We start from the raw sequence: 26,995 nt of genomic DNA, 5'->3' as shown, positions 1-26,995 counted from the left end.
GTGGCTTGCATGGTTAGGATGCTGAGTTGGAGGTTAGCACGCTTGTGTTCAAGACCCATGTGCTGCCATGGGATGGGATGAGTTCTCGTCCTCTGCTCCAGCTCCTGTTAGGGACATGAAAGGAACCTCCCAAGTGGACATTCCCTGAGCAACAGTTATCTCACCAGCTTATCCTTTCTACCTAGAAGTGCCTCAATATTTCTGATATAAGTGCAATGCAATCATATAAGGACATAAATATAATATGTATTCCTCCTGATCATATACTATATACAGTATAATTGTTTTCTCTTTCCCAGTCATCTCAACCAGAGTGATGTGAGATATACTAAGGCAATGTTTTTTTCTCTTCATACTATATAGAAGAGTGCCTATTTTTGTAAACATATTTGCGCTCATGAAATGCTCTATGATTTATTTCATTTTCATCTGACAGATCTTGCTTCAAAGTGAAGAGCCTCCAATTGTTCAGGCTTTCATGTATCCCATCACATAGTGTAGATCTCTTTTGAGTGTTTCCAGAGCAGGATACTCTAAATGTGATTTCTGGTTTGTTTTGAGCAAATAATCAGGAACACTTCTAATCATGGTACCATTTACATCTCTGCAAGCTCACAATGGTGTTTCATTAGTAACATTCACTATTCAGCCTGGGAGACTAAACTTCTCAGTTAAATTGAAAGGCATTAGGGCTGGGCAGTGTTTTGGTGTGGCAGAAGTACATAGCACTTTTCAGCATTCCCTTAAATTGTGTGTCTTCTGGAGATCTCACTGGAGCAGGAAAAGACACATTTGGTTTAAGCAGTTGCAATTCGGTGCATTATGTACAAAGTGTCCAACACCTAAAAGGTAGTTTATGATGTAAATCTTTGCCTTAAAATTCAAAGGGGATGAAAGTTGTGTTTCCCATTTTCTTCTGTTCATTTTTATCTCACAGTGGCTAGCACCCATGAGAAGACTGGTAAAGGATCTCTTTCATTCTGGGATTTCTGTAACTAGCATTGTCTCCAGAGCTATTTATCTCTGTTAAGGCAGTTGCCATAAATAGTATGATGAAAAAAGAAGAGGCACTGAGCAAGTCAATAAGATAAAGGCTCCACCCAAGAGCCTGTGTTTAGACTCTCAATCTCACAGATTCATAAAAGCACAATAATTCTTTTCCTGGGCAGTATTTATATTTTGGTTGTTATTCAAGTAGAGGATCTTTTCCCAGATATTTCTGGGGCTCTTTGCAAAGGAAAAATAGTTGGCGCCTCTCCTCCTTCCCCCAATCACCGAATGCTATTTCTAAGTCAAAGCAAATGGGTTTTTAGTAATAAAGACTTCAGTTTTTGTGATCTATTCTTGTCACCTCATCTGGAGGAAGTTTGTCATGGGAAGATTAAGATTCTTTGTTGAGCAGTCAGCAAGTCTACTAATGTAGATGCTTTATCTGAGGCTGAGTCTAGCTATACCAAATGGGAGAGAGAGAGAGAGAGAGAGAGGGAGGGAGGGAGGGAGGGAGAGAGAGAGAGGGGGGGGAGGGAACATACAACAGACTTTTGCAGTCTGCATCCTTTTCATTAAATGTGGACTCAGCAATAGGTGAAAAACAAAAACTCAGTGTATCAATTATACAATTATCAGAACTAATCCTTCATTCCCCCTCTTCCACCATCCAGCCAAATCTGATGAAGATTGCTGGATGAAATGCAAAATATCTTCATCTTCTTCAAGAGAAAAGGGGGGGGAACCCAGTCTAGTTGCCTTTTGAAAAAGCACCTTTTAGATATACAAACAATTGTTTCCAGAAAAATATGCTAAGGGCTACGATGCAGTCTTCTCCATTGGACTTCAGGTCCCATGAGTTGCGTTAGCTAGTGGTGATGGGAAGAGGTCCAATATACCCAAAGGCCACTTGGTTAGGGAACATAGTTCAAGTGGCATTCGGGATCAACCCAGAATTGCAGCATAGTTAATATAGATTTTGAGGTGGATTGCTGAAAAGGAAAAATACTGGACCCAGTAGAATGTTACATAGCCTGTTTTTGCAGCACACTACAGAAGAATAATTTATCAAATGGGGAGAAGACAGTTCCCATTTTTTCCAGTGCTTTTTATTCATTCAGGGATAGCATTTTTTAATATAATTTTATTAGACTAACCATTAAGTATTACCAGGACTAATATATATTAACCATAAACCAATACATCACTTTTATATTCAATTACTTTACTTTTAACATAATTATCACTTTTTCTAAAAATACAGTAAATATATATTCTTCCCATATCTCATGTTTTAATTTATAAACACTTATAAATCCTCATCATGCAGTCCTGGTCATCAAAAGAATTACCAAAAATAATAATGCATATGTTTTAACCATGATCAAATAACCCAACTTTATATTATTTTGCTTTTAACAATCTTGATTTTAATTAATTAAATTTAATGTCTAAGCCCTTGATTTCTTTTATCAGTTTGTCTCTTCTCAAAACTCCTTCAAAATTTTAACAAGTCTCACTTTTAAATCCAAAACAAACAGGTTATCCAAGTCAACTTTCTTCCTTGTTATCTGTATGTTCTTTTAATTATTAAGACATAAACTGATGTTATTTATAAATCCAGTAATTGCTATAAGTCACAGTTCAGAGTATAACTCTGACCTTGAATCTGATGTTGTTGCAACTAAATCTGTGTTCCATCTCCTGTTCACTGCATCTCCTGTTCACTGGAGCAGTGAGATGAAAAGGCACAACTTCCAAGCCCCAGATCTAGACACATAGAGAAGCAAGCATAGCAATGTTCCTCAATGACCTTTCTTGTGAAACAATGGGCCAGGCATGAATAATTGTAGCCAGCTGGTTGCAGACAGATTTAATTAGCTCCCTGTACTTGCAGTCCTTGTTGGAGACAACTGTTTAGCTAACCAGTTCTTGAATCATGTCCCTACTTATTGTTTGTGATTCTTGACGCTTGGACTACCTGATTTGGCAATCTGTGACTTTTGGAAACATCTCTGAGCTATGCTATTGCTTCTTGGACTGTAATTGACTCACTTCAGGTGAGCATTCTTTATTAGGCATTTGAATTACATTATTGTCCGTTGTTATCTGACTAAAGTGCAGTAAATATTTCTGCTTCTAAAGTACTTTCTTTGTGCATGTCAGCAACCTTGAAATAGAACAGTAACATCTTATTCCATATCATTCTTGTAGCATGTTTTTATATCCACATTCAAATCATTGTTAGACTCTTTTGTCCAGTGAAACCTGTTCCTCTTCTATAATCTCTTTAAGTCCCATTTTTATTGTAGAAGACAATTTTGACAAATTTCTGCATGGATTGTTCCCAAATATCCTTGAAGTCTTTCACAAGAGTATTTTGTTCCACTCTGCATTAGTTGGTCTCTTCTTCTTTAATTATAGTTTTATTCTTTCTGGTTCCCTCTAGAGTCCAACCTTCAAAATCCCCTCTTATCATGTTTTTCTCTAATCAACATTTTCCCATGAGAAGTTTTGTTATAATTAATTTCAAGTTTTTCATATTTTATATCAAATTCAAAATAACCCACAGAAGAATACTTGTAATTAATTTCAAAGTCTTAATTCAACTTTAAATCAATTTATAACTCTCCAAAATCAATGTTTAATCATCCTTTGGCTGTTTATTCCAAAATAATCCTTTCAGTACCTAAAAACTTCTTTCAGAAAAGGACGGAAGCAGACACTTCAAGTGTGATAAAACTTGCCTTTCTGTAGGTTCCTAATATCCTAAATATCCTAAAAGCAATTAAAAAAGCAATTTCCAAAAGTGATTAAGAGAGGAAATATATGAACCTAATGCTTGTTTGAAGGTTCTGAACTATGGTTGGGCAAGATAGTGATCTCTCTCTGCTCCTACAGCTCTAAGCCCTCTAGAGACTGATGTTTTATGGTCTCACAGCCCACATTGCATCCTGCAAAGAGGAAGCAAGACCAAATGAACTGGTCAAATAAGCAAAGTTACTTGAAAATTAGCAGTATTACATCTACAAAATGGTTAGCAGACCTTTATAAGCATTCCCAAAAATGCAGGCTAGCTATAGCCAGCAACATTGCATCTGTTCTGCAAACTGATAAAGACTGAGGACCAGAGAAGCAACTCAGTAAGAGGATGCAATTATAAGGTTATTTCAAACTTTAGCAATACCTACTGAATAAAGGCTGGAAGGTATTATATAAGTCCAAGCATAGGATAATAGTACATTAAACCCTGAGTAAAAGGAACAGAATTCCCAGTCTTTAAAATGTAATGGTTAAGGAAATAACAGTGGTAGCACTGCCTTTATGCTGCCCTATTGCTGCAGTTAAAAAAAAAATCAAGAAAAACAAATAAACTTGTTAAAGTATTGTCACTTTTTACTAATAGCTATAACATTGCCACTGGGTATATTTATATAATTAATAGATGTATATATAATAGATGTATATATGTCAAGTTTAACAAAGCAGAAATACATATTTTATATAATAAGCCAACATTTTATAAATACCAAAATAAAGCATTCAGACCCCTGATCTGTGTTATGTATCATAACTTAATTGGAACCCTCTCATCACCCTCTCTTTTTTTTTTCTTAGTTCTCTTTTTGTGACAATACCATCCATCACCTAATACTGTGTTTGGTTCTGGATCTTCTAGTCTTCCTGTCTAGCCTCACCATATACAGTACATTACTTTTACTCCATAGGGCTGATTGTGTAGCATTACTTCTAGCAGTTTCTCAGAGTTGTCTTTTCATGAGTGCAGTGACCTCTTAACCTCTCATAATGAAGGAAATGGAAAGAAGAAAGAGGGATTAGCCTTTTCTCTACATTTTTATTTATCTTGATAGATTTGAAGAGTTTCAGACCTCTCTGGGGTCTTGTGCAATGAAATGACTTTGGTGATGAACCAGGTGTCCAATGCATGCCAGTTGCAGAGCTCATAACTCAGCTTGTGACATGTGATGGCTTCTAATCAAGGAGGCAGTGCGGGAAAGACAGCACCTGGGTGATTCAGGTGTGAATCTAATGCCTTCAATGAGGAGGGAATAAATCCGGGCTTCACCTTTATGAGAAGGAGTTTAATTAACCAGAAATTTGCTTTTTAATTAAAAGGTAGCTGGTGCACTGTTTTCTATTTTATTTCTTTTAAAGTGTGACTAGGGAAATGATGTAGGCAAGAACCCAATTGTATCTCTTCAGTTTCATGACTGAGAACTTGTTTTCAAGCAATTAACATACAAAGTCTGCAGAGTGTGGTAATGATCCAGTTTAAGCTTCAACACGGATAATCTTTCAAAATGTGATTATCTCTCTGGAAAATCTGTTCCCAGTTAAGGGTGCCAAAATCTTTAGAGAATAACTGCCTTAGCTCCTAAAAGCCTTAGAATCACTTGCTTCCTTTCCATCTATTCTCTCTACTGAAAATACCTATAATTCATGTACCAGATCTGGATACAAGTTCATAAAGACATGCTTATGTACTAAACAATTGAATTTCTCTTCACTTGAGGAGGGTAACATTTTTGCATGTGGGCCCATATGTGTTTATTTTGGTGAAGGAAGAATGTTTATATCATTGGATTGGCAAAGCCACAATTTCTTCTTTTCTTTTGAAGACAAAAGGGAAGGATAACAGAGAGAGGATTGAAGAGACCTATCTTATAGTACTTTTGCTATGGTTTGTGTTATCTAGAAAGTGGCTGTTTCAGCAATATGATGTTTGGTGGAATTGCATAAAGTGGGATAGGCTGCCCACTCCTGCCCTACAAATTCAACAGAATCTATTTGAATCTGGAGAGGTGCCACTTAATTTCCACAGAATTAGAAAAACAAGCAAACCATGAAGCTACTGGTAGAAAAGGTCTTTAATAAAGTCAGCATATTCTAACATATTCTAGAACGTTCTACCCAACAATGAAACTCAGATACCCATGTATGTCTGAGATATGGCATGTACAATATAAAAATAATTATTATTTAACTTTGATGTTTTGAAAACTTTCCCCTCAATAAGCACACTCTGATTAAAACTCTGTAGAAAAACCTGGCACAAATTTAAAAAAAAAAAATCTGACTCTACTTTACTGGCTATCTTTCTTTCTTTTAATGCTCTGCTTTTGGGGTTTTTTTATAGCTGAGCCATTACTGCTTTATTTGATAGCACTTTCCCTTGTTTGAAACTAAGGCCAGATGTGACTAATCCATTTAACTTTGTAAAAGTATCTAAAATAACATGTGGTTAGTAATGATTATATAAAACTAAGAAAGCAAGTAAACAGTGAAAGGCATTGTAAATAAGACATTGCTGAGAAGCTTGCAATACAGCTAAGTACACTCTGCAATCTCTCCTACCTCCTGCTCACAAAAACGAGATTAATCCAGTGGTGAAATCCAGCAGGTTCTGACAGGTTCTGGAGAACCGGTAGCAGAAATTTTAAGCAATTTGGAGAACCGGTAGCGGAAATTTTGAGTAGTTCAGAGAACCAGCAAATACCACCTCTGGCTGGCCCCAGAGTGGGGTGGCAATGGAGATTTTGCAATATCCTTCCCCCAGGAGTGGGGAGGGAATGGGGATTTTGCAGTATCCTTCCCCTGGAATGGGGTGGGAATGGAGATTTTGCAATATCCTTCCCCCAGGAGTGGGGAGGGAATGGGGATTTTGCAGTATCCTTCCCTTGGAGTGGGGTAGCAATGGAGATTTTGCAGTATCCTTTTCCTGGGGTAGTGGGAATGGAGATTTTGCAGTATCCTTTCCCTGCCACACCCACCAAATCACACCATGCCCACCAAGCCACGCCCACAGAACCGGTAGTAAAAAAAAAATTGGATTTCATCACTGGATTAATCCCTAGAAGAAACGCAGCATATATCATAAAGTCCTGGTAGATGATCAATTGTTCCATAAATGTTATCATTTTTCTAGTACTATGGGGTGACAGTTACCAGTAGGAGAATATTAGACTATACAGATAACTTTGGATGTACCCGTTATTTATGCTTTCAGATGTTCACGGAAGGACAAATGTGAGAGAGCCAATGAACCTTTCCGATTTGCAGCCAGCATCAACCAGTGTATGAGTGTCCTTGTTCAACCTAGCAGCATCCCAGTTTCTGAGCATAGCCTTCCGGTAGGTAGCTAAGGCAGGTAATTGCTTGCTTCTTATGTTCATCATCTCTATTGCTAAGAGGATGTGATCGCCTCTAGTCTTGAATAGTACCACTCAAGTAATTTTATCTAACTTTTCCTGCCTCAGCTTTGTATAATTATACAGATAGTTGTTACTTAATGCCTGCTATTTGCATGGTTCACAGCCAGCTTTTGACAAGCAAAGTCAGTGGAGAAGTCGTATGATGGATTGTTTAATGATTGTGGGTGAGTTACTTAACTCCTGCAGCAGAACTGACATTGTATCAGTTCTGTGATCATGTGATGTTGTGATCATGTGATGTTTTTCTTAGCAACAGAAGTTGTGATTATTAAACGAGGACTGCCTATAATGCAGATTAAAACAAACTCATTCCATGTCTGAAATTCCTGAAAGTAACTTTATTCACAACGTCAATTTGGGTTTTTTTTAGATTTTAAGAAATCTAGTTTTGGTGTATTTCTCTTTGAGTAACTTGTTAAAAAAACCTACTTCCTCTGGTATGCATATTTTGGAAGTGTTATCTTTTAATGCAGTGCAAATATTCTAGTTTTCCCATTTGTACATTTTTAAAATGAGACCTGGTTTGAGGAATTCTAAAAGGATTTAAATACAGTATATTCTGGTTTTCATTGATGTTTAAGAGTGTAAAAAAGCAAATAACTCTGTAAGCAAGCTATTTTCTTTTCCATTTGATGATTACATTGCTTTTTCAGAAGCAAGACCTATTTCATAGCCATTTCATAGAAAAACAGTTTGAATTATTCCATGTTAACTTTCAGCTGTAAGTACAATGCTTTGAGGTGTCCATTAATAAGGCAATGCTGATTAGCTTTTTGCATACCATTGTGAATGGGTTTGGGGGCATTCATTTTGGGGTGTAAACAGCTAAATCATCCCAAATTCTGTATAACACATTCTGTATATGCTAATGAGGTAAATGGGCACAAATGATGAGAAAATATTAATTATGTAATTATGGACAAATTATATCAATTCAGATTTAATGGCTAACCCTTTTCCCAAATGGTCTGGTATATCAAGGCTTTATATTGATTGGAGGCCTTTGTGGGGATAGACCTCCAAGGAAATATTTAACTGATCCACCTCCATTTTGTTTTTTACTTTCAACCAAGAATTCACCTGCAAGAGTTTTTCAATTAAGTGAAGACATTATTAAGCCTGGTACTTCCATGCTATGATAGAAATATCACCTCAACTTATTTATTTATATCCTGCCTGTATTATTTTTATAAATTACTCAAGATGACAAACACACCTTATATCCCCCCCCCCTGATTTTCTCCACAACAACCCTGTGAAATAGGTTGGGCTGAGGGAGTATTATTGACCCAAAGCCACCCAGCCAATTTTCATACCAAGGCAGGATTACAGCTCACAGTCTCCTGGTATTTTGATAGGTGCTTTAATCACTAGACCAATGTGTCTGTGGTATTAGGTCAGTGAAGCAATTGCAACTGATATATAATGACTTTTAAAAAAGTGTAAACATTTTGCTGTGGTGTTCTTGAAGTATAGAAAGAAATATACATACTGCCTTCTATTTTATGCCTCTTCTCTTCATTTTTTTTCCGTAGCTCAGCTTGCTGGTGAATGATGCTCCGGACCTCTCACCTGGCATAATTTGTGTATTTGGAAACCTCACTGAAGTAGAAGGCCAGGTTCTGGGGAACCAAATTATATGCATCTCTCCATCCTCTAAGGATGTCCCTGCCATACCTGTGGACCAGGGTGAGCTGGCTTCTCAGTGATAAACTGATAGTACTTAGAGCAAGAACCAGGAGATTGGATAGTAATGGTCTGCATTATCCCACTGATTTAGATTTGTTTTATTGCTGACTTCTGCAATATTGGCCTCCTGTCTACTTTCAGGCACTCTAGAGTAACACCCATCAACTTCTCAAACACCTGTCAAAAATGTTACTATTACAATCAAATATGCAAGATTCTATTCTTATAGCCAATCTCAGTAAGCCTTCCTATGGAGCTGATTTTCTGGTCTTGTCTGCCTAATGGAGTTAGATCAGTCTTACAAGATTGAATACACTGTATCTCCTCCTTTTTTTTCTAGCTCAGTGAATTAGGGAGGTTTCTGCTTAAATTACTTTCATATGTTATCATGTAGTCCTGGAGTTAAAAAATGTTTCAGCCTCTTTTGCCTAAATAACGGATCCTGAATATTTCCATCAGGGTCACCTTCCTTACATTATTTATTTTTAAGTTTAAGAATCCATACATTTTGGAGATTAATAATTTTATTACAATACAATCTATATATTAAATATGGTTGTCGAGTCCTACTGGAGCTCGGCATTGATGGGGGGGGCTGGGAAACTGAGACATTGAGACGGACAGCGGCACACAAGCCCATCAGCCTTCCACGTGGTTCCTGGTCGGCGACGTTTGATGCCAGTGGTGTTTGATGACGTCAGGATCCGTCAGAATCGCTGAACTGCAACACAGCTGATTGGAATGAGGGGGGTTTATTGAACTGTTACATGCCAGATGCTAGTTTAAGGGCTAATTTTGTGATAAATAGCGTTGTGCTGCAGTTGCACACAGCGTTGACTTTGAACCAAACAACCGACTTGTACTTTGCTTTTGGCTGTGAATCTGCGAATACCTGGAGTAAACTTTGAATCTCAGTTCTTCTTGTGGTGATTTATTACATTCACGGCTCAGGATGAAAGACAAGCCGAGAATGGTGTACTCCAGATGTGCTATGATTGTGTATGCTATTTCCAGAGACATTGGCCATTCTGATTGAGAAATTTGAGAGTTTCCTAGTAATTGTTGATGCTCTGAAAGACTATATTATTATTTCATTAAATTTATTATAGCCACCCACTCCAACCTTCTGGATAGCCTACAACATATAAGTACAAGTATTAATTAAAGCCATTAAGAGCCTGGATAAAAAAAAAACAGCCTGGATTAAAAACAGCCTAAAACAGACTAAAAATGAGGAGAAAATAAACTAGAAACTCACTGTTTAGTAAGTGAAGTATTACCTGAATTGGCAATGTGTATATTTAGAGTGGAGCCAAAAGTTCATGAAATGCAATGAGCACAAGTATCTCCCTGACATTTCTACTCAGAGACAAGATAGCAGAACCAAGTAACAAATGAGCAAACTATTCACACCAGATTTAATATTACCTTTGTAGCTGTGTAATGCACAGAATTGAATTGAAATTGAATTTAATAACTTCACCTTAGAATCTTTCTCTCTATCATTTCCACTAAATTGAAATGCTACCAAATTCAGCAACACAATGCCCTGGAAAGCTGAAATATTTTCCTACTGCTTAATGTTGCCTCTTTTATGTCATATTTTTAGCTACTTGCATAGAAAGAAATTATTTTGTGTTATGTAAACTGAAGTACGACATTATAGCCAAACAATGCTCTATAGGTAATCCTTGACTCATAACAGTTCAGTTAGTGATCGTTTGAAGTTACAAAGGCACTGAAGAAAAAAAACTTATGACCATTTTTCACATTTATGACCATTGCACCATTGCAGCATCCATATGGTCGCATGATTTACATTTGAATGCTTAACAACTGACTCACATGTATGACGGTTGCTGTGTCCTAATCACCTTTTGCAACCTTCTGACAAGCAAAGTCCATGGGGAAATGAGATTCAATTAACAACCATGTTACTAATTTAACAACCACAGTGATTCACTTAATAAATGTGGCAAGAAAAGTCGTAAAATAGGGCAAAACTCACTTAACAAATTTCTCACTTAGCAACATAAATTTTTAGCTCAATTGTGGCCGTAAATTGAGGACTACTTGTATATCACATGATTACAACTCAATAAAGGAATGGTTGAAGCTACTAGGATCTATAATAGTGCTATCTAAGTAGATGTGGCAGTTTGTTGGTAGGCCTAATCCTGACATCTAGTGCTGTGCTGACATTATGGTGTCAGTCACAATGCTGTCTACAAGCAAGTATATGCTTTCCACTAACCTGTAACAATAAAATATAAATGTCCATGATGAACTTTTATGTTGCATTCTGGCAATGTTTTGTCATGTTATTTGCTCACTTTAATTTTCATTCTAAAACCACTTTGTGCTAGGAATGCTTTTCATAAAGGAATTATTATTTTTCATTTGATTTTGGACAAAGCTTTAATCCCAAAAGCAGGCAAGGAAAATGCCATCTACATCTATGCCTTCTGCATGGTAGGTGTAATCTGCTTCTAGCAGATTGTACAAACCCCACACATTTAAAAGCCAGCCTTCAAGCCATCTGCTTGCTAAGCTTACCTATCATTAGGGGTCTCCATCTTTTGTTATCTAAGCAGGGAAAAGGAGAAGTTAGTGTGGGTGTTACTCATGCTCTAAAGTATGACTCACTCCCTATGAGTGGGTGAAGATTTCCATTTTTTGGGTTCTTTCTTTGCTAATATAATTGCTATCAAGATTTCTCTCTTACCATTACCAAACAGCTAATTGTTTGAAATTTGTTTCTTACATAGTCTCGTTCACAAGGAGCCTTTCCTGCGAAGAGAGTGTTTAATAAGCACCTATAGAGAAGTTCATGAAAGATCTGGGCAGTGTGTAGATCAGAAATGCCAGCAAATGGCTAAAAGAAAGTAAATGCAATTCATGGCAGTCATAGCTATGTGCCATTTTACCTGGAAGGAGGATAACAGAGATCAGCAACTGGCATTCAGTTTCAAGATGCAAATGATCTTTTTGTCTATTTCAAAAGATGTGGTTATTGGCAGGTGTTGCCTACCACACTGCCAGCCAATTTCCACCAGTCTTTCTTCACTGGCACTGGATGGCATTACAATAACTGCTTCTGATTTGAACAGAACTCAGCAGAGAAAGTGTAAATTTATGTTTCAATTTAATTAATGGGTGCATTCCTGTCTCTTTCAGTTTTTTTCAGTTTTTCAAAGACGTCAGGGTTGAGTCTTCCCTAGTTCTTCAAAATTATTATCGCCTTTATTAGCCATTTTGCACTTTCAAATGAATAGATTCCTATAATTTTGTAGCAGCCACTGTGAATATCTTTCTTTGTGTACTGTCATAGGTATATGGTATTAACATTGAATATTCAAGATTTTACCTATCAATTTTAACTACATCAGTAGTAAAAAACATTCTAGCAGTACCATGTATTCCCATATTCTTGGGGCAACATGAAAAAATTCTGGGCTATAGAAATGCGAACAACTCCCTGATTTATTTTACAGAAGAAGTGCAGCACTAAACTGGCATTAATATAGCATAGTTGCTTTGTGCATAACACACTATGCCCAAGCAAAAAATGTTAAAATGGATTGACAGTAACTATTTTTCAAAATGTTAAGGGAACAGCTGGGTTTCCCATATTAATGATCCACAAAATATCAAATTAATTTTACGCAAGATTACAGTATTATATAAACTTCTACATTAGCCTCCCAGAAATCAGATTAACAGTGGCATAAGAAATGTACTTTATATTTTCAAATGTTTCTCACACAACTCTATGGCTTCAGAGGGAAAAGAACTGATCTGGGGCTTATCTTGATAGAATAATGGGAGTACTAGCCTTAAAGAAACTAAGAAAATATAAGAAGATAAGTGGCTTCTTGGTTTATAAACTTCAGAATATTTAAAGTTTAGAGTTCAAAAGACACCATTATTTTCTGATTGGAAGATTTTAAGAAACCAGTGATATCACACTGGAAGTCTGTAACCCAGTGTGCTTCTTGAAACAGTAGACATGTTGCCACAGATTATTCCAATAAAACAGATTGGCCTAATATAGTGGTACATTAATTTGATCCCACCTTGTTTGAAAAAAAAAAGCAATTATACTACCAAAGATTGGGAAAAAATACTTTTAAAATATCAGTAAATAAAGATGAAGGAATAGAACTTAAAAGATAATTTAAAAATGCATAAAACATCTGTAAAATGTCCATATTGTTCTTGTGCATGATGTTTCAATCATTTCTTTCTCTTTTTTTCCCCACAGACTGGTTTGGCATAGAGCTTCTGTTGAAATCCAGAGAAACTGGCAAGATGTTTGTCAGCACAGAGTTCAAATTTTACAACTGCAGTGCCCACCAGCTGTAAGAAATCTTCTAATGTTTCATTGAATGTTTTACAGTTAAATAGAGATGTTTGCCCATTTTTTTTCCTTGCAGTAAGAACTGCAAAATTAATGTGTATAAGAGGTTGTAACCAAGCTCAGAACCTACTAGCTAGGATTCACTAGTATTTACATAAAGAAGAATGGTTAGTTACTTGGTTTATTAGGATAATTGGTTTTTAGGTATCACTTGGACATCTAATACAGTCATTAGAAAAATGGTTAGATTCCAAAGACACTCTTCTTTAATGTAGTTACAGTATTATGATGTTAAATTAACATTTAAGCTTCTTCAAAGTTGTTCTGCATGATTTCTATAAACAGATGACCTAAGTAAAAATTAATAGATTACATTGTTTTTTTAACTGCATTGTCGTTTCAGTGTCAGTTACTTCACTAAACCTTCAATTACTGTCACTTTAAAAGTAAAATTTTATCAAATCAGCAACCTTTTATGCTAAGGTAATGGGGAAAAAATATTTCCCCAAACTAGGAACTCTACAAAACAATGGTCACTCAAAGTGTAAGAAGGCATTCCTAGATATTTCAATTCATAATAAAAAACTATATCCAATGCCCCATATAATAAAATTATATGCTCAGTATCAGTATCTAATAGCAGCACTTACATGCTAAGATCATAAAGACTCATTTTGATCTTGGAAATGGAAACTAAAGAGCATGTGTCGTTCAAATTCCTGTCAAGAGATCTAAAAAGAGTGAGAAATGTGTCAAATAAGTGAGCAATTAAATACGTTCATGCTGCTTAATATTCCCATCCCACTAAATTTGCATGTATGTGATTAGAATAAGTTTTTTTAAGGTCATTTCAGAAAAAGAAAAAGCAGACTGCAGTTGAGGATTAAAGATAGACAAACAGGATTTATGTGTGTTTTGAAAATAAGAGGTGGGGATGCTCACTGAACTTTTTAATTTGAAAATGAAGAATCTGTTTGAGATACTGGAATCTTTTATAGAACTCAGACCAATTAGCCAGAAGACCAGGAATGGGGGAAAAATTCAAAATCTTGCAGCTGCATGTGGAGAAAACTGGTCCTTTTAATTAATCTAGTAAACTCTCTGTCAGGTTTCGAGGTCGTCTCAAATAAATTGCATTTCAACCAAAGTCTTTGAAGAAAAACTCCTATTTATTAAGCATGACATTCTAACCCGACTCCAAACGAAGCCAACACTGACTTCCAGCCCCAAAACCTTCCCTTTCCGTTCCCCACTCCCCTGCACTCATTGGCCATCTTCCAAGTCATTCTACCCCTGATCTACTCCAGCTCAAAGGAATTTCCCCCCTCCCATCTCATCTCCTAGGGAAAATAAGTAGGTGAAAAGTCAAATGTCCCTTTCCAGACGCCTTTGCTTCTCCTTCTTATGTCAGCACTAGAGTAAATGCAGGTTGAAGTGCTGACATCCTCCCTGATTTGGTAAGAATTTGTTATGTTAAAAGAAAGGATAAACAAATGTATCCTTGTATATTAAGTGTATATTAAGCCAGTGATATTAAGCCATAACACATTTGGGCATGATTTATTTTTTTGTACAAGCAAAAGGAGTAGAGTCTTAAACATTTGCAATGAAGATGAGCTCATCTTTTCTTGCTGGACATCTTTTTTTTGGGGGGGAGGGGGTTGAAGTAATATTCCATTGGAAACTGCCTTCACCAATTTTTAAGGGTATTACCATATGCCACCCCCAGTGTTTCCATCATCATACTTCTTTTCTGATCCCCTGATCAGAAAGCTGAGGTCTGATTATTCATTCTGTTTTCAACCTTAAATGTTTCCCTTATATGAAACCTATCCATTAAAATTTGATATACAGTATTGATGGAAGAGAATTAACTCACTTGGCCTATCCAAGCACAAGGGCAAAATGTTTAGGAAGGTCAACTGCATAGGCTAAGAATCTTGAGATTTCATCTGGCTTAGTTCATAAACACTTCAGACTAAAACGGGGGGGGGGGGGGATTCAGCAACATTTGCCTTTTTATTTGCACAGGACTTTTAGGATTCCAGAGTATATGCTCTAGATTGGAAACAGTTTAACTGGAATATCAGACTTTCACTGAGTAATTGTTTGCATTAATCAGGTGTTATGATATCTATACCATGGAGCCTAAAATTTAGAGAATATCTTTGGCAACCAAGTAAATTTTAGAGAAGCATCAGGAAGTTCTCTTAGCTGTTGAGATTTTAAGATATGATATATTGAAACAAAAGATCTTTGCAATAACCGCCAAAATACAAACTGTGTTAGGTGAACTTAATGGCTTTGGTTTAAAAGCACTGGTCATATGCAAAATGCCCTGAAAACATGGTAATGCTTCTTACCTGTTCTAAGAGATTATCACAAAGTCAATTTTTCTACAAAGTATTAAAGGTACCTAAGCATGGTGCATGAGAGCTACAAACTTTTTTCAAATGAAATATTTGTTCTGTTTAAGAAATATATAAAGTTTTGCTGATTTACCAATAATACTGTTATTTATTAGGCATTATCAATAATAAACATATTTGCCTATGTTTCTTTCTTGGCAGATGCCTGTCTTGTGTCAACAGTGCCTTTCGCTGTCACTGGTGCAAATATCGAAACCTGTGCACTCATGATCCAACAACATGCTCCTTTCAGGAAGGACGGATCAATGTTTCTGAGGTAAAAACACTAGATTTAGGAACTAGACCACACAGTTCTGGTGCAAGTCTTAAATGTTTGCCTTGTGATTTAACTGAACTCCCTTTTCCCATTCCCACTTCACATTGTGACAAAGGAGGGTGAAAGAGAAGGAGAGAGACTTGGTTGGCGATCTCATTCCTACACAAGATACATTGGAATATGAATATGAATAAGAGTAGAAAGCATATATATATATATGTAGGTCTTTGGTTATTCGGGTTTTGTCCCGCGTAAAATTGGAAGTACCTTGGCGACGTTTCGACGAAGTCTCATTCGTCATCTTCAGGCTGGTGTCTTCGGCCTTGTACTTCTAGGAGCAATGTGTGATCATGGTTGTTTCTTCTTTTCAACTGCCAGTGGGGGTATGAACTGATGGGTGGGAGCATGGCTGTGTTCTGATTGGCTGGGGGTGTGTTCTGATAGGGTGGGGGCTTGGCTGTGCTCAGGTTGGTCTGAGTTGCAGGAAGATTTGAACTCGTGACCTGCATTGCTGTTGTTTGGCTCTGCGTTCGTGGTCATGCCACATCTTCATGGAGTGTGTCAGTTTGCTTCATGTATGGATTGGAGATGATACCTCCCGCCTACCAGCCATTTGGAAACCCGCCCTTATTGACAAACGAATCCCAAACACAAAGAATAGCACCAGACCCACACTCATGAAAGCCACACAGGACGTCACCTCCAGACCTCCACAAGCCCAAACCCACACCGATGATGAGGCACGACCACAAACCAGAAGCCGGACCACAGCTGCAGATTCGAACCTGCAGTAATTGCAGGCAGCTGTTCTTAATAACAGGGTGCTTTAGACCACTGTACTACCAAGGCTCTTGGTAGTAAAATTGGAAGTGTCTTGGCAACGTTTCGACGAAGTCTCATTCGTCATCTTCAGGCTGGTGTTTTCAGCTTCGTGCTTCTAGGAGCAAAGAAAACGCGAATAACTAAAGACCTACATACAAACACCCGCGAAAACCTCAGAAAACATATGTATGTATGTATATATATTGAGATTGCAAATCTCTATAAATTCACAGTACAGTTCAAACCAGATCTGGAATTATATTTGGAAGAAGACCAACTGTGAAAAACACTAATGACACTCTGTTGGCTGTAAATAACATATATGATATGATGATAATTCCCATCATTTATTTCAGGAAAGATCAGTTTTTCTATCTTTAGGCAGTAACACAGCATCAGTTTACACAGACAGACATCTCAGAGAAATTATTCTGGCAGCACTCTGCCACTGCTGAACCATGAGAGAGATATTTGGAAAGCTGTTTTTACCATGTTTTAACTGAGAATCTCAGTAATAGAAGTAAAAAAAAAAGGATTTTATATTATTAGACTCAGAAGTTGTGAATGCTCCAACACTGGAAGTTTTTAAGAAGATGTTGGATAACCATTTGTCTGAAGTGGTGTAGGGTTTCCTGCCTAAGCAGGGGGTTGGACTAGAAGATCTCCAAGGTCCCTTCCAACTGTGTTATTCTATTCTGTTCTGTTCCGTTCCATTCCGTTCCGTCCCGTCCCGTCCCATCCCATCCCATCCCATCCCATCCCATCCCATCCCATCCCATCCCATCCCATCCCATCCCATCCCATCCCATTCCATTCCATTCTATTCTATTCTATTCTATTCTATTCTATTCTATTCTATTCTATTCTATTCCTGCTTGGGAAACGGTTATGCACTGAAGTACATTTCACCCTGTGATTTGGTCATATTCTCTATTTTAGTTTTTATGTTTTGATATGGTTGGAACTAATAGAAGCTTCTTGATATTATTTATAAGCATATTTCATGATGCTGATATGAATTATGATTAGGAATATCTGATATTGAGATGGAATCTGGGAAATTCAGTCAACAATGACTGAAGAAGAGGTGGCTTAAGATTTAAGCAGGAGCTGCAGTAAGAAAGGTTTTAGGGTAGACAGCTACCCAAGCTTAATTAATAGATAATGTTGCCCAGAAATCCTGGCTAAATTAAACATATTCTTTCTTCAAATATTTATTTATTTATTTATTTATCAAATTTCTATATCGCCCTACTCCCGGAGAACTCAGGGCGGTGAACAGCCAAGATAAAATACAGATAATACAAACATTAAAAGTCCATTAAAATTATTAAATATTTTGGCCGAAAACCATTCAAAAAAATCCCTCATGCTGGCAAATTCAAAAATTGCCAGCATGAGGGAATCAATCTGAACTGGGACCTGGATATGATATAAAGGCATTCATAATTTGCTTCTTATTTTGAAATTGGAAAAAAAGCAACCCACAGCTGTAGTTTGCACTGGAAATTGTATTACTAAAAACAGAGAACATTTGGGATTAGTAGTTGAGAAGGATAATATAGTATCCATGAGACCAAGGGAAAATTTTCATTTTCATTTTTTACCATAAAAATGTTAAGCCATCAATATTTTGAAAAGATGAGAGGTGTAAAGTGTCTGCCTTTGATGAAAAAATTAACATATATTTCAGATTTCCAGTAGAAATAATTGGTTTTAATTGAATCTCATAAATGTGAAGTCTAACCAACAATGAGGTTGAAGTGAATAAAATGCTAGAAAATAATAAGGAAAAATTTAATTTCCGTTCTAGTGATAATGCAGTTATATTGCAAATATACCCAAAGAGAAATAGCAAGCTTTAAAAAAAACGATTATTTTCTTGATTGGGAAAAATAGCAGATATATGTATACACAGTATGAATGTAAAAGTTATTAGGGCTGACAACAGAAATGTGTGTTTAGAAATGATCATTGATGCTTTTTATCAGAAGTGAAGCCAAATGACTTGCATGCGTTATGAACTTTGAAGTGCCTTGTCCAGAAAGAATTGTTCGCTTTGAGGATCAACAAAAAGTTTCAAATGCATGAATCTTCTTTCTAAAGTGGCAATAAAGACCAATCTGCTTTTATGAATATGCACTGTCTCAGCTGTTCTGCAATAGTATTCTATTTGGAAGCAAAATTTCCTAATTCATAGGTTGAGGAAATGGAGAAGAAGGGGAGAGACACAACCAGAAAAGATGTTTTGTCCAGTCTAGAAAAAAGAAGTAACAACTGGGATTTCAATTGTAAAGAAACTCTTTAACTTTTATTATAAAAAGTGTGATTGAGATAAGATGTTAAGGACAATTTCTTAAGTAAGTTGAGCTAAATAAGAATAATTGTGGGGTCGAGGTTTAGCATTTTTTTAAAAAAATGTACTTCTTTTAGAATTGTTTTAATGACTCAAAGACTTATCCAGGATATATTTGGCAGGATATCTATGTCTGGAAAATCAGCCTTTGAATGTTTGTTTGTTTTTGCTTCCTTACTATGCTCTGTTGTTGGCACTTCCTTTTTTTCATTGGTCTATGTTGAGCATTTATATTAAGCTACTTTGAGGAATCCCTTTGCTAACCATAACTGTGATGACACAAACCATTGTTCCTATTTTCTCTATGCATCTATGCACAGACCCCCCCACTTTCTAACTTAATAATTTATTGACCCTTTTCAAAATAATTGAATTGCTGAATTTATTTATTTATTTATTTATTTATTTATTTATTTATTTATTTATTTTTATTTCTATACCGCCCTTCTCCAGCAGGAATGTGAGAGCTACGGTACGATTTAGTTATTCTAAAAAGTCTTTGCAGATAGTAATACTCAGATACCAAAATATTTCTTTGTTCTTGTCACGAGTAAATGCCTTATTCTCAAATGGGGAAAATGTATACTCACAGAATATCAGGGGTTAATTTATACCTTCTTCTTAATGTATTCATATGTAACCACTCCCATCCATTACTCCGCCTCATTGATATAAAAGGGGACGTACGCACCTCCCACTTGCTTCTATCTACGATCATTCAGAGAATATAGAATGCCTACTGTAAATAAATAGTATTTGTTTAAATACTTCGTTCCTGAATCATTTATTGAGTCTGATCCTCAAAATTACGCAACAGTTCTATGTTTTAACCCTACCCTGCTAGCAAAGCTCTTACTTTAATATAACAGAAATCAAATTGCAAAAACTAAGTTGCATTTGGAAATAAACCAAAAAAACAATATATCCATGAAACTAGCTGTAGTTACTAGAAAAACAGCACACAACAAAATTCTTCATTGTGAATATTAGATAGAATTTAACTCAGTATTAAGATTTATATGTGAGACTCTACCTCCACAACCATATCTGATTGCATTAGTTAGTACATCTCTAAAATGTTAAAATCATCCCTTTCATCAGATGTTAGCTAGAGTTAAGAATCTTACACATTGCTAGCAATTGTTTGTTTGTGGCAAAATGAAAGCAACCTTAAACCCTTTTAAAGTAAGGTTATAGTTTTCAAAACTATTGAAAAGGGGACACTTTCATGTTTTACCATTTGGTTTTCCATTAATGCTTAGAGGCAAATCTGCACTCTACAGCCACTCAAATAAATTTGCACTGTGTGAATCCTTTTCCTCTCTGCACTCTGGCAGATTTATTATTTAACACAGTTAAAAAACCATATACTTAAGATTGTGGAACTAGCCAGGTCTGACAATGAGAATGTATGACTTCAATTTTGCCAAGGCATTCAATGAAAACAGTATGATTCACTTTGTGGGCAGAATCAGTTGTTATGCTTATTTCTTAAAGTGTTTCTATCCTACCTTTCTATCTAACACCCTTCAAATTGAGAAACAGACTATTTAAAATAGTATAAAACAGCCATTAGAGAATTTTTAAAATTATTCCCCAACTACACAAAACTGAAAATAACAATAAATAAACTTTTATAGAAGAAGGTTTATTAAAAAGCCAAGTTTTGATTATTCACTGAAGCATGAACAATGAAGTAGCTGTAACATTTCTTGGAAAAGCATTCCTTTCCTATCCTATTTTCCCATCTACTGAATTTCAGATTTGATTCTGGGAAGAATAGGTATAATCTACAAGCTAAACTGTAGAATAGAAGACTTGAGTAGACTCTCATAGTGTAAAGCAATTAATTCATTAGTTTTATTAACTTTTTTTCAGATATTTATTCTGTTCAGATTTTTTCTGATGTGGGCTGCGGAGAACAAAACATTCCTATCCCAATAGACCAGTATTTCTCAATCTTGGCACTCTAATTGAAGTTTGGACTTCAATTGCTTGGTTGATACTAAATTGATTTTCCATTTCAGTATCTTCATTGCCAATTCTAAGGTTGGTGGTTGAATCTGTTGTTGTTAGTTTACTTTCCTTAATATTTAAATCTTAGTCCCATTCTTTCACTGCACTCTTTGACTCTTATTACAACTTGCAGATCCTTTGCATTTTAAGCTAACAAAGTAGTGTTGTCAGCATAGCATAAGTTATTGATGTTTCTTCCTCCAGTTTTAAAATCATGCTTATCTTCTTCCAATTTACTTCCTTTAATGTATATTCAGCATATATTGTAAATTGAATAAATAAGAGGAGAATATGTAGCCTTGTCTCACTGCTTTACCAACTGGGATATGTGTGTATGGGTGTATACATACATGTGTATGTGCATGCACATACAGAAAGAGAGAGAGAGAGAGAGAGAGAGAGAGAGAGAGAGAGAGAGAGAGAGAGAGAGAGAGAGAGAGAGAGTAAAAAGCACAAAACAAGAAAATCAGTTTATAGAACAAAAGCCTTTTCAAATAAGATTAACAAAGAGAGATCAATAGCCAGGAAGACACTTACTCTCAAATTCCCACCAAATTTACTTTCTGCAAAATTTGGAAAAGTTGCTTCTTTTAATATTTTAAAGCTTATTCAATCTTTTAACAAAGGATTCAGTCATTCACAGTTCTTGGCTTTGGGTTGTATAAAACTTTATAAAATCAACTATCATGAGTCCCTTGGTTTTGGGCTGTTTTTGATGGATTCTAGTTTTGTGCCGAATAAAACTGCATCCATCTAAAATATGGGAACATATGAACACATAAACCTGGCATTTATTACTAAGATCTGGCTAAGTAATGACAGGGAAGTAGCCCTACTGTAAATCTGGTTTCATATTGTGCAGCAAGCATGAAAACTTGAAAGGGGGAGAAGCAGTGGTTATAAAATATATATAAGATTCTCAGATGAGACTCTGTGGGTTGCCATGTGGGTAACGAAGCATGAAGATCCATGTTTTCCTGAATCTTTTGGGATACTAGGAAATATGACAATACCCGAATTTGAGATATTCATTGAATTAACAAGTGATGCCACCTGGCTTGAAAGGAACAGTAGTGCAACTTCTTTTGATGAAATCTCTTGATTTGAGTATGTTCTCCATTAAATATGCAATCTCTGTCACTTTCACTTTTTACTGTTGATATAGGAAAAGGGATTCACTAAAGAGAATTCTAGGGGCAATTGTTTATCTGGATCTTTTTTAGTCAGGATTCAGATTCTGATATAGGTTGAAAACACTCATACCAACACATTTTATATAGAGCTATCTTTGGAAGCAGTTTAGATGCTGCAACTTCTGTAGAGTGTCATTACTTAGGGTCAGACCCAATACTTCAGGGTAACATCAATTTTAATAAGGTTGTTGCATTTGGCTCCCAGTTGGCTTCCAAGCCCAATTCAAAGTGCTAGTTATCTTTAAATTTTCTATACAGCATAGAATAGAAATGAGCTGGCCAAAACTGAATCTGCTTCTCTGATGCAAATTTCTAGTAAGGACCTGTTGAAAATCCTACTTTCTCCAAAGGTACTTAGAATATGGGCTATATTTCAGAAGAGGATCCCATTATGTTGTATATCATCCCCATACAAATTACATGTGATCCCATCTTATTAATGTGCCTTTGGTCTTGCCTGAAAGTTACAACAATTGTATTAAAATCTTAATTGACTGGGATGATTGATAACTGTACTAAATCAATTAATATATTATCACACTTGACTTTTGAATTATTTATCTTCTATCTTTTCATGATCCAAAATGTAATAAGCTTTTGACCAGCTTCCAAAACTGATTGGATATGTTTGTGGAGATGCTATAATGAAAGAAAATAATTCTGTTCTTTTTATCCATTATTATCATAACATGGATCTTCATTCAGGTTTCCAGCAATTAAGAAGATTATGCCATCGAAATAAAGGAACTATGGAATTTGTCTTTCCTACAAAATCCTGCAATGGATTGTTCAGTTAAACTGTCACACTAAAAGCCTTTGACTGAAACACTGTTAACAGCATTTACTAGTGATATTTAGCATTAAATGAGTTCTGTAACATGAAACATTTATGTGGGCAAAAATATCAAAAAATGCTTGTCATTTTATGGTAGTGTGAAAATCATAACAAAAAAGTGCCTGGATAAAGTGGTAAAAATTTAAAAGGTGGACAGAAAGCCATATAATTATTTTATTATTATAAAATATCTCAGTATAATCTCATTTAAGGAGATTGTATTTTTATTAACATTCAGTGTATTTTTTATCTAACCTAAAATGTAACCTCTTGGGATAATTGATAATTATTCTCATAAATTTGGGGATAATCTTCCATTGGTATCCATTCTGTACAAATTATGTTTTTACATGTATGGCACTGATTCAGGCAGATGAAAATATTCACAGATTTTAAAAGGCTAAACTAAATGTATATTCCATTTCTTTTCCATGGAAATGTTTAGATAATACCTGATTGTATTTCCAGCCTGGTAATTATAATCATTTTATAATTTTTAGAAGTATCAACAAAATACTTAAAGTATCTGCCTCACCTTTAAGTACCTAGATCTTTTAGCAAGGAGTTGAAACCCATAGACCAGTAAAGATCCAAGTCAATTTATTCATTTTCTTTTTTTCTTGATAGATTTTGCAAACATCTGAAACAATAATATAAATTAGCTGCATATCAAATGCTTATGTGATAGAACATGCAAGTCTACTCATACTCCAATATCTCATTATAATTGAGTGTTGACTATTTCAGAACCATACATACATTGACATACATTTGAAAAGAGCAATTTATGCATTTGGTTGAGTCCTCCAAATCACTAAATTGTGTTTTACACTTTTCTGAGAATGAAAAATTGTGTTATAAGGTTGTATAACTCTTGAAAGACTTCAAAATCTGATTGGGAGCTGCCCACAGTTGGTTATGTAAATGTTTTATATAAATAAATTAAGCCTAGGTGTGTAATCTGCACACAAGTAATTAGAGTGATTTGTGGGCATCTAACATTTAACCTTTTTCTTGACTTTTATTAATAGTAGTAGCAGCAGTTAAACATGTATACCACCCAACTCCAAAAAACAAATTAAAATGTAAAAAATAAAGATAAAAGATGGAAAACCCAATGAAATGAGTGGTCTCACTCTCCCTCATCGAAGAGTGAAGAATCTTCATATATTCACATAAACGGATGATAATGGAGCTGGCTAGTCAGGTGAAGCAAATTGAAACAACTATTTCTGTGGAATCTTCTGGAATTCACACTATGAGATACAGAACATTTTTGTAGGTGGTATTTTTCTGAGCATTTTATTTAAAAATAAAAGATGCAAACTGTATTAATTTTTTGATGAGTAGGAATTAAAATAAGAATTATGTTTTACAAATTTACTTTGACCTAAGGGTGTTCATGTCCATAAGCCAATTCAGAAGGTTATAGCTACATATTGGCAATCAAAACATGTCAAATAGAAGACATTGCTTAGTATATTTTCATCCTTTTAGAAGAATACGGTTGGTCCACTTTAGTTACTCTTAGATTATCAAGGAAATAATTTTCTATTGATTTGATTTATTAGATTTATGCTAACTATCTATAGCCTAAATTTCTTAAATATGTCTAATTGAAAATTTCAGGAATAATGAAAATTTAATGTGTAGTTGACCATGATCCAGTGGTATGTATATATCAAATCCATGCCAGAATTAGGCAGAGTGTTGAACACTTGGAAATAAAAATAATAAATTTCTACAAAATAGCATACCTTCATATATTTCATACTGTAAAGCTTTAAAAGATCTTAGGTTAATTATATTGGCATTTTCTCAGAATACTGTTTTGAGTAACTTGGTCTTAAAATGAAAATGAAATAAAATCAAATATAGACAAACTATGGACAATCAAAGGACAAGAATAGAAGATCACCTTGCAATCTCTTTCTCTCAAACCCTCTGCTTCAGGAGCCCTTCTACTTTGTAGAAAGTACCTATACCAATAGTCTAAGCACCACAGATAATTAAAACTTTATTATGAATTTATGCAAGCATGTTTTTCCCAATCTGACATCCACCAGAGGGTTTGGACTACATCTTTCATTATAAAAGGCAAATGCCATGCAGGTGATTGTATGTTTGGAATCATAGTAGTGCTAATGCACCTCTTAGCCCTTTCATTCATTTAGGTGATCATCAACCCATTCCTTAAAATCAGACCACCTTTATTAAAATCTGTCACATCCTTCCCCTTTATGTTAGTTTGGAAGGCATACAACATACAGTATCTATTTTTAAGTTCATTCATCAATTCATGCATTTTCTTCTATTATACATTACAACCCTCCATTTGGCAAACTAAAGCTATATTGTCTATTTAATGGTGGAAAAACCATCCAATTAAACATGGCGTTCCAGAGAAGAGCAGAAATTATATCTAAAGAAACGCTGCAAAGAAATTTATAAGAAATTGCTCTTAAGTCGAGGCCAACCTATAATCTATTTGTGGCTCATGTTTTTGTAAACTCTTTTTCAAGAACCTAGTGTTTTTCAACATGTTTTTAGCTAATTAATTAGTCTTAGTCATTTTGCTGTCTAGTTTTTTTCATTGGTTGGATGTACAGCCAGATGTGATAAATCACTGTGATTCTGAAGCTTTTCAAGTCATGGCTTTTCATAAGTCTTGAAACTTCAGCAGTTTTTAAGCCTATAGTTGGAAAAACCAACATTTCTAATACTAAAAGGAGGAATTCCTACAAATGGGTTCAAAGCATTTTAAAGAAACAGGAGCTAAAAGAAAAATAAATTTGAACAGAATATTCACTATACTGGATATAACTTTTGAAAAGTGCTATAAATTCTTAATTTGAAAAAGTAATATCAGGGAAATAAAATATTGTACAAACTGTGATGTCATAAGCTGAAAATTTCCATGTGCTAATTAGCAAATAGTAGAGTTGTTATTTCCTGTTAACAAATTATGCTGCAGGGCACGCTTTGTAATTGCATGAGTCATTTATTCTGAAAGTTGTGAGTGCTTTGAATTATATATTTCAGCTTTCTTGTTTTTGAAACCAGTTAAATGATACAGAGTATTACTGAAGAAGTTCTCAAAGTACATTAATATATTAACTGGTGTATTTGTCAAAAATTCATATCTGTCATTTTGAAAAATGCTTCGTATTTCAGCTCTAAATAGAACGTATCCTTTAAAAAGAAAATACTTGTCTATTTGAAAAGAGTGTCATTAAGGGGAATGGAGCTCAGTGTCGCTTAAATGGGGAAAATTATAAACGTCTTTCTCCTGATTTTTAGATGAAAGGTTTTTATTTTTACAGAAACCTAAATTATATTGAGAACAATTGGAAACTCTTAACGTGTGTTCCACTCATTTGTTTCACTCATTCCACAGAAATGTGAAGTACATGCACCCCTATCTTACTGTAAAACATTGGTGAAGACTCACTAAATCAGATATATTTAGTACAACTGTATTTTTTTAAATTAAAAAATCCAGTCTTAATTAGAAATTACACGTGAACAGGACTAGGTTGGATCTCAATAACTCCAGTCACTTTTACCATTGCTTCTGCATCCTCACTCTAGGTATTTTAGTATCACAAGAGAAACTAGGGTGCTTGGCAACCAGCATGATCCATTTTAATGAAACCCTGGCTAAATCTTCATTCAAAGGAGATGGAAAGACTTTGGAATATATTAAACATAATTCATTTGGAAAACTATGCATGGGCCTGCCTCTACCAGGACAGCAAATCAATGACAATTCAGTATAAACCTGAGCTACAAGCACTGAACCGTATAAGCATACACTGT

The 26,995-nt window shown here is 35.3% G+C and overlaps 1 protein-coding gene across 1 annotated transcript in view; it reads left to right on the top strand.

Annotated features, from left to right (window-relative positions):
- PLXNA2 (plexin A2) overlaps nt 1-26,995 on the top strand; it is a 420,814-nt gene that overhangs the window by 233,549 nt on the left and 160,270 nt on the right. The window contains exons 5-8 of the mRNA XM_070941568.1: nt 7,016-7,139; nt 8,756-8,909; nt 13,174-13,270; nt 15,840-15,954. Of these exons, the coding sequence (XP_070797669.1) occupies nt 7,016-7,139; nt 8,756-8,909; nt 13,174-13,270; nt 15,840-15,954 (490 nt within the window). The remainder of the gene's footprint in view (nt 1-7,015; nt 7,140-8,755; nt 8,910-13,173; nt 13,271-15,839; nt 15,955-26,995) is intronic.

This window comes from Pituophis catenifer, unplaced genomic scaffold (assembly GCF_029215685.1).
Source record: "Pituophis catenifer annectens isolate HBS135680 unplaced genomic scaffold, rPitCat1.0.hap2 SCAF_3, whole genome shotgun sequence".
Lineage (NCBI taxonomy): Eukaryota > Metazoa > Chordata > Lepidosauria > Squamata > Colubridae > Pituophis > Pituophis catenifer.
Note: the sequence above shows the minus strand (reverse complement) of the source record. Positions and strands in the feature narration are given on the sequence as shown.